Source organism: Mytilus trossulus, chromosome 8 (genome assembly GCF_036588685.1).
Source record: "Mytilus trossulus isolate FHL-02 chromosome 8, PNRI_Mtr1.1.1.hap1, whole genome shotgun sequence".
Taxonomy (NCBI): domain Eukaryota; kingdom Metazoa; phylum Mollusca; class Bivalvia; order Mytilida; family Mytilidae; genus Mytilus; species Mytilus trossulus.
The window spans coordinates 15,636,003-15,645,501 of record NC_086380.1 but is presented as its reverse complement, the minus strand read 5'-3'; the positions used below and the strand labels follow the sequence as shown (position 1 = coordinate 15,645,501).

Genomic DNA, 9,499 nt, shown 5'->3' with positions numbered 1-9,499 from the left:
TCTTTTTTACAATAGCTATATATTACCCATTATTGTCTACTGTTGTACAGTATGGGGTCTTACTACACACATTAATCTGGAGAGGATACACAAGCTCAAAAACGTGCTGCAAGATTAGTTTTATCTGTTTCTTTTGATTTTCCATCAACAGTTTAAAGTCATAAGAAACGAGTGACCGGTGAAAAATAATATTCTTCCAATTCTTGAACCAATGCATACAAACATCATAGATCTATGCAATACATGTATATATGCAGTTGGTCATAAAAAAGATTCATTTCTGCAGAGGATGATGATTAATTCTGATTAAATGGTACATAATGACTTGACTATACATGCACTATTTATAATAAACAAATCATTCAAAAATTTTATGTTTTCGAATATCATTAATATAGTTGTGAAAATAAATAATCAGTCCCTTGCTTTAATGAAAATGAAAAATCTTGCTTCAATAGTGCAGAAAATGAATAATCTGTCCTCTTGGTTTACAAAAATAAATAACCGATCAAAAACAAATCATCCTGCCCCCCTCCCCCTCCCCCCCCCCGCCCCGCAGAATATCAAATGGTCGTCCCCTAAGTCAATATTAAATAATTTTCAGTTTAGTGAAATTTGGTATGCAATTGAACTAACATTACCAAATCTCGTTCCTTAGAGATTGTTTGGCACTGCCCTCCACTTTCCTTCCTCATTCATAAAGAGAGAATTGTTAGCTTCTAAATACTAGTATGCAGATTAAACTTATCAATCCTTTAAATAAACTTATTCTAAAAGGTTACCAATTCAACACTGTAATTAACTTACATCATTAAATATTGTCTTAATTGGTATTGATATTGATTTTGTTCTCAGAAAATTAAAAGCAAACTAAATATTATTGTTATATATACATATACAAAGGCCGATAACTCCAATTAATTATTATGTCCCCTGAAAATTGTTTCCCGCTAATACTTCAAACGTTCACCAGATTAGCCTGTTTTTTAACATGAGTAAATCAAAAGAAGCACTAGCTTCCAAGGCAGTGTTTGATTACTTGAATAAACAGAACAGACCTTACAGTGCTATTGATATTTGTAATAATTTACATAAAGAACATGGCAAAACTGCCATAGTAAAAGCATGTGAAGTTCTGACAGAAGATGGTAAAATTAAAGAAAAGCTCAATGGTAAACAGAAATGTTATTTTGCCGACCAGTCACAATTTCCAGATGTTGATGACAATGAGATAAAAGAAATGGATGTTGAAATAGTCAAATTATCTGAACTTGTACAGAGTAAACAAGAAGAAAACAAGAAACTTGAGACAGAGCTGAGAAGTTTGAATAGTTCTATATCCACAGAAGATGCAGAGAAAGAAGTTAATTCACTCAATGAAGATTGTGAAATGTGTAAAGAAAAGTTATCTAGCCTAAAAGGAGGAGCTGTACAGATATATCCTGCAGAAAAGGACCGGATATATAAGATGAGAGAGAAGTTTGTTAAAGAATGGAGGAAGAGAAAAAGACTGACAAATGATGTATTAGGTGCAATCCTGGAAGGATATCCCAAAACAAAGAAAAAGTTATATGAGGATGTTGGAATAGAGACGGATGAAGATTTACATGTGACAGTGCCAGAAATTTGATATTATTTTAACTTCTTTTATTGTTAAAATTATTATACACCTTCATGGTCTTTCAATCTGTCGATACCTGCACTTCACTAGGTTTTTCTCTGGATGTTTATGACATCTTACACTAAATCCATTGGCTGTTGATAATTTAGTCTTAGATGCATGATTTGAATGTCGAACCTGCACCTTTTGTCGCAGAAAGCTCGACATTGGCATAGTGATCTGGTGGCTACGGCGGTGGCGGCGGCGTTAGCTTACGTTTTAAAAACTTTATATTTTAGAAGGTGAAGACCTGGATGCTTCATAGTTAGTATATACGATAGATGCCTTATGTTACGAAATTTCTGTCAGTCACATTTCCTATGTCCTTAACCTCATTTTCATGGTTAAGTGAACACATGAACAAAAGTTAAGATTTTTTGTAATGTTAAATTCTCTAGTATTATAAGTAATAGGATAGCTATATTTGATATGTGCGTATGTTGCAAGGTCCTTTTTCCCGTCATACAGTCTTCACTTGACCTCGACCTCATTTCATGGAACAGTTAACAAGGTTCAGTTTTGGTGGTCAAGTCCATATATCAGATACTATAAGCAATAGGTCTAGTATATTTGGTGTATGGAAGGACTGTAAGGTGTACATGTCCAACTGGCAGGTGTCATATGACCTTGCCACATTTTCATGGTTCAGTGGTTATAGTTAAGTTTGTGCATTTTTGTCTGTTTTTCTTATACTGTATGCAATAGTTCTATTATATTTGGTGTATGGAATGATTGTACGGTGTACATGTTTAGCTGGTAGGTGTCATCTGACCTTGACCTCATTTTCATTGTTCAGTGGTCAAAGTTAAGTTTTTGAATTTTGAACTTTTTGATCTAATACTATATACAATAAGTCAACTATATTTGGTGTATGGAAATATTTTATGATCTATTTGTCAGTCGCTCAGATTTAATTTGACCTTGACCTCATTTTCACGGTTCATTGCTCAGTGTTAAGTGTTTGTGTTTTAATCTGTTTTTCTTAAACCGTAAGCAATAAATTTGTTGTATGGAAGAATTGTTAGCTGTACATATCTGCCTGGCATGGTTCATCTGACCTTGACATCATTTTCATGGTTCAAAGGCCATTTTTTAGTTTCTGGGTTAATGTTAAGTTTATGCGACAGTTGTAATAAAGCTTTATATTTAGGACTGTCAACATAATATCAATGATTAATAAAGAAGGCAAGACATTTCAGCGTGTGCACTCTTGTTTTAATATAGGTTGTTATTGGCTGTTAACTAGCTGCCAGTAACTGCGAGTACTCTAATGTATGTTTCCTTATGTTTTTGGAATAAACAAGTACGACCACTTCTACCCTGTGTTTTTGTTAGATTTATTTTTATTTGTATCCACCTGATCTATCATGCTCTAAGCCTTTTTCAATTGATTTGTACAGTTCTTTCTTATGTTGTACTGTTACACCACTGTCCAATGTACGGGGAGAGTCGGGATCTCGATAACATGTTTAACCGAGCCACATAATATATTTACAAAATAGCTGTTATCATTGGCGGATCCAGGGGGGTCCGGGGGTTTGAACTCACCCTTTCTTTTGGTCGATCAATGCATTTGAATGGGGACATATAGTTGGAACTCCCTCTTTGTCCTGGGTTGGGACTCCCCCCCTTTTTTTTAAATGGCTGGATCCGCCCCTGCTGTTATTTTTTCCCAGCGGAATAAATATTCTCTACAAGGTTATAGGTTTTGAGAACTTATATTATCAAGAAAATCTATTACATGCATGGCAACAGTGGACAATACTACAATTTGATCAGATGAATTGTTGCGCGAACAATAAAATTGAGAATGGAAATGGGGAATGTGTCAAAGAGACAACAACCCGACCAAATAAAAAAACAACAGCAGAAGGTCATCAACAGGTCTTCAATGTAGCGAGAAATTCCCGCACCAGGAGGCGTCCTTCAGCTGGCCCCTAAACAAATATATACTAGTTCAGTGATAATGAACGCCATACTAATTTCCAAATTGTACACAAGAAACTAAAATTAAAATAATACAAGATTAAAATAATGCATGGATCTGAATTTACGAAGTGGATTTCTCTAAAGAAATTTGTAAAATGTTTAATGGTGAATGGAAAACGACAAACCTCCATCAATGATGATTTAAATACGCTCTTCAAAACGATTTATTTTAAATCAGGTCCATAATTTTCTTTAATTTTCAAGACCATAAGGATATACATTTTAAAGTATTTTCTAATAAAAAAACAAACTCTGCTTAATTTTCTTAACATTTTAAATTGTCTTTGTGTTTGTTCATTTTCTTTGTGATCAGTTTATTAGTGAATTTCATTATAAATTTTCTACAATTCAACTTTGTAGAAATTGACAAAAAACAATTTCCCGAAATAGCTGCTTTAGCAAAATTACATTCAATTTCTCTTCACCAGAAATTATCCATCTCTTGTTTCCCAGACCGGTGATTTGTGATAAATGAGTGACAGGGTTATTATTCCCAGTAAAGTTACAAACAATCATTTTATCTTTTTCTTTGACATTTTTTCTTCGATTTCCCCGTTTCTTAATAGTTGAATGATGTCACTGGCATTGTTATATTTGTATTTCTATGTATAGAGTGTTGTTTTTCTTCTAAAATTACTCTCCTTAAAAATCGACATCAGCTGTCTGTCTTTATTTCTGTAACTTTTTTATATTTTTTGTATATTCTTTCTTTCTTGTTTGTTTGTTATATTATTCCCTATTCCATACATTTTAGCACTCCATTATTATATTTTTTTTATTTCTCTTTGTTCTGTATAAACTGTCATTCATACCTTCATCCCAGATGCTCTTATAATAACTTCGTTTATTTTGATATGTTTCTTTCTCTTTGCAATTTATACACAGCTTCTTTTGCATGGGTACTATTTCTGATCATTTCTGTACTAAAAATCTGTAGTACTGGAAATCTACGTGTAAATCTATTGTAATATTTAGGTACCTGTATTTTACAGTACTTTATTTGTACTTGAAATTTAGGTACTACAGATGTTTGGTTGCTACCTTTACATTTTCAGCATTTTGAAAGTTTTTCTATTTCAAATCTCTTAAAATTATGATTTTTCAAACATGGAATATTGTATTATTTCTGTACCAAAACATTTAGCACAAATCAAGTACCTAAATATTACAATTATTTTAAAGTAGAGAAATATTACTAACTATTTAAAGTAAATTTCCAGTACTACATATTTTTAGTACAGAAATAGTACCTATGCAAAGTAGCTGTGTAGGATTCTCTGAAATGATTGGGATTGTTTAAAACGCTAAAGCTCTCGAACTTCTTAGTATTAACCTCAATTATCCTAAATAGGAAGTGTTGTTACCGTTATGAAATAACACTTTTTGATTCCTTCTATCCTTTTCCGTAATTAGTTTCCTATTGTTGATTAGTCGTTGCAATTTCTTTCTGTGTTATATTGTTGGTTTATTGAAATGTTCTCCATTTTGTGTCTTAAACATAGATTACAATTAAAAACATACTCTCACGTTTTTCATATTTAATGGTCAAACTATAAAATATAATATAATCATTATATATAGTGCATGTCTACGCAGATGTATACTGCAAACAAACCAATTATTTGTTGTATACCTTTACAGCCGTTTTTTGTGAGTGTGATAGTAGAGGTAATATATTTGGTTAGCTTGTCTGCTAGCTGAACCTTGAAGTCATTATTAAATAAGGTATTCGTATTCGTACTTCCCTCCTTTCGAAGTAGCCTTGTCCTGCAGTTGGATAGATTGGTTATCTGTCGGATTAGTTTAAACTATTAGAGGAGTGCAGTTTACCTAACCTAATAATGAATTCACGGTTCAAAGATATTACCTTAAAAGTTTGTCTACACACTAAATGAAATCGGCTGTAAAATATTCTCGGATGCGCATTGTATTGATCACTTTATAGAAAGTTATAGCGCTTATAGCAATTTCTTAAAATATTTCGCGATGTTTATCTCTGATATAGTCAAATAGTATCTCTTATATCATCTTCGCTAGCCAAGGGTTACGGTCCACTCCCGTTTTCTTCATAGAACGGGAGTGGATCGTAACCCTTGGCTAGCGAAGATGCTCTTGTATAGTCGAATATTATGTTTTATGCCATTTCTTCGGGTTGTCATTCCAGTGACACATTCCCTATCTTCATACTCAAAAACTGTTTTATCTTCAAAATTATTCCATTTTCCATTCTCTTTTTATGTAATGACATTGGGGTTTCCCTTTTGCAATGCAGTAAATTAAGTCTATAGGAAACCAACTTAACAAAACGTGCGTGTTCCATTACCAAAGAAATAAATAAAAGCTGGAAAGAAAAATCATTTAGATAAGTTCAACGCGTACGTATTAGGATTTTTTTTTAGCTTTATATAACTTCTACACATGTTTTTCAAATGAACGTATAGACAAATGATGTGCTCTCATCATCATCTGGCCTCAACTGGATAATCCAGACAGAGATCGACCGCAGACAAAATTAAAATAGAACACGAAACGGATATCCAATTAAACTCATTGTCTCTTACTTTCCACATTAATAAGCACGCAGTAAAACTCAGTTTAAAATAAAGTCCGAGTCCGATTTAAGGCAGCAAAACAAACTAAGCAAAATGTCAATAAACATGATTTACAATCTTATTCATCGCTGCCACTTCAGTAAAACAAAAAGGCGTTGTGTCTCCACTTCAAAGATATCCTACACTGATAAAAACTGATAGCCAAGATCTAGCCAATAGAGATGTAGGCGTCGTTAAACACCAACAAGCCAAATTCTAGCCAATAGAGCTGTAGGTGTAGTTAAACACCAACAAGCCAAGATCTAGCCAATACAGCTGAAGGTGTCGTTAAACACCAACAAGCCAAGATCTAGCCAATCGAGATGTAGGTGTCGATAAACACTAACAACGTCAAGATCTAGCCAATAGAGATGTAGGCGTCGTTAAACACCAACAAGCCAAGATCTAGCCAATAGAGATGTAGGTGTCGTTAAACAACAACAAGCCAAATTCTAGCCAATAGAACTGTAGGTGTCGTTAAACAACAACAAGCCAAGATCTAGCCAATAGAGCTGAAGGTGTCGTTAAACAACAACAAGCCAAGATCTAGCCAATAGAGTTGTAGGTGTCGTTAAACAACAACAAGCCAAATTCTAGCCAATAGAACTGTAGGTGTCGTTAAACACCAACAAGCCAAGATCTAGCCAATAGAGCTGTAGGTGTCGTTAAACACCAACAAGCCAAGATCTAGCCAATAGACCTGTAGGTGTCGTTAAACACCAAGACAAGATCTAGCCAAATGAACTGTAGGTGTCGTTAAACACCAACAAGCCCAGATCTAGCCAATCGAGCTGTAGGTGTCGTTAAACATAAACAGGCCAAATCTAGCCAATAGAGCTGAAGGTGTCGTTAAACAACAACAAGCCAAGGTCTAGCCAATCGAGCTGTAGGTGTCGTTAAACACCAACAAGCCAAGATCTAGCCAATAGAGCTGTAGGTGTCGTTAAACACCAACAAGCCAAAATCTAGCCAATCGAGATGTAGGTGTCGTTAAACACCAACAAGCCAAGATCTAGCCAATAGAGCTGTAGGTGTCGTTAAACAACAACAAGCCAAGATCTAGCCAATAGAGCTGTAGGTGTCGTTAAACACCAACAAGCCAAATTCTAGCCAATAGAACTGTAGGTGTCGTTAAATATCAACAAGCCAAATTCTAGCCAATAGAGCTGTAGGTGTCGTTAAACACCAACAAGCCAAATTCTAGCCAATAGAGCTGTAGGTGTAGTTAAACACCAACAAGCCAAGATCTAGCCAATATAGCTGTAGGTGTCGTTAATCACCAACAAGCCAAATTCCAGCCAATAGAGCTGTAGGTGTCGTTAAACACCAACAAGCCAAATTCTAGCCAATAGAGCTAAAGGTGTCGTTAAACACCAACAAGCCAAGGTCTAGCCAATAGAGTTGTAGGTGTCGTTAAACAACAAGCCAAGATCTAGCCAATAGACCTGTAGGTGTCGTCAAAGACCAACAAGCCAAGATCTAGCCAATAGAGCTGTAGGTGTCGTTAAACACCAACAAGCCAAGATCTAGCCAATAGAGCTGTAGGTGTCGTTAAACACCAACAAGCCAAAATCTAGCCAATAGAGCTGAAGGTGTCGTTAAACACCAACAAGCCAAGATCTAGCCAATAGAGCTGAAGGTGTCGTTAAACACCAACAAGCCAAGATCTAGCCAATAGAGCTGTAGGTGTCGTTAAACACCAACAAGCCAAGATCTAGCCAATAGACCTGTAGGTGTCGTTAAACAACAACAAGCCAAGATCTAGCCAATAGAGCTGTAGGTGTCGTTAAACAACAACAAGCCAAGATCTAGCCAATCGAGATGTAGGTGTCGTTAAACACCAACAAGCCAAGATCTAGCCAATAGACCTGTAGGTGTCGTTAAACACCAACAAGCCAAGATCTAGCCAATAGAGCTGTAGGTGTCGTTAAACACCAACAAGCCAAGATCTAGCCAATAGAGCTGTAGGTGTCGTTAAACAACAACAAGCCAAGATCTAGCCAATAGAGCTGAAGGTGTCGTTAAACAACAACAAGCCAAGATCTAGCCAATCGAGATGTAGGTGTCGTTAAACACCAACAAGCCAAGATCTAGCCAATAGACCTGTAGGTGTCGTTAAACACCAACAAGCCAAGATCTAGCCAATAGAGCTGTAGGTGTCGTTAAACAACAACAAGCCAAGATCTAGCCAATAGAGCTGAAGGTGTCGTTAAACACCAACAAGCCAAGATCTAGCCAATAGAGCTGAAGGTGTCGTTAAACACCAACAAGCCAAGATCTAGCCAATAGAGCTGTAGGTGTCGTTAAACAACAACAAGCCAAGATCTAGCCAATAGAGCTGTAGTTGTCGTTAAACAACAACAAGCCAAGATCTAGCCAATAGAGCTGTAGGTGTCGTTAAACAACAACAAGCCAAGATCTAGCCAATAGACCTGTAGGTGTCGTTAAACACCAACAAGCCAAGATCTAGCCAATAGAGCTGTAGGTGTCGTTAAACAACAACAAGCCAAGATCTAGCCAATAGAGCTGTAGGTGTCGTTAAACAACAACAAGCCAAGATCTAGCCAATAGAGCTGTAGGTGTCGTTAAACAACAACAAGCCAAGATCTAGCCAATAGACCTGTAGGTGTCGTTAAACACCAACAAGCCAAGATCTAGCCAATAGAGCTGTAGGTGTCGTTAAACAACAACAAGCCAAGATCTAGCCAATAGAGCTGTAGGTGTCGTTAAACAACAACAAGCCAAGATCTAGCCAATAGAGCTGTAGGTGTCGTTAAACAACAACAAGCCAAGATCTAGCCAATAGACCTGTAGGTGTCGTTAAACACCAACAAGCCAAGATCTAGCCAATAGAGTTGTAGGTGTCGTTAAACACCAACAAGCCAAGATCTAGCTAATCGAGCTGTAGGTGTCGTTAAACAACAACAAGCCAAGATCTAGCCAATAGAGCTGTAGGTGTCGTTAAACAACAACAAGCCAAGATCTAGCCAATAGAGCTGTAGGTGTCGTTAAACAACAACAAGCCAAGATCTAGCCAATAGAGCTGTAGGTGTCGTTAAACACCAACAAGCCAAGATCTAGCCAATCGAGCTGTAGGTGTCGTTAAACAACAACAAGCCAAGATCTAGCCAATAGACCTGTAGGTGTCGTTAAACAACAACAAGCCAAGATCTAGCCAATAGAGCTGTAGGTGTCGTTAAACACCAACAAGCCAAGATCTAGCCAATAGAGCTGTAGGTGTCGTTAAACAACAACAAGC

The 9,499-nt window shown here is 36.2% G+C and overlaps 1 protein-coding gene across 1 annotated transcript; it reads left to right on the top strand.

Moving 5' to 3' along the window:
- The first annotated feature begins 971 nt into the window (after nt 1–971).
- LOC134681680 (homologous-pairing protein 2 homolog) lies at nt 972–1,652 on the top strand. Its single transcript, XM_063541328.1, has one exon. The coding sequence runs from the start codon at nt 992–994 to the stop codon at nt 1,628–1,630; it is 639 nt and encodes a 212-aa protein (XP_063397398.1). The 5' UTR covers nt 972–991; the 3' UTR covers nt 1,631–1,652.
- Nucleotides 1,653–9,499: the final 7,847 nt, after the last annotated feature.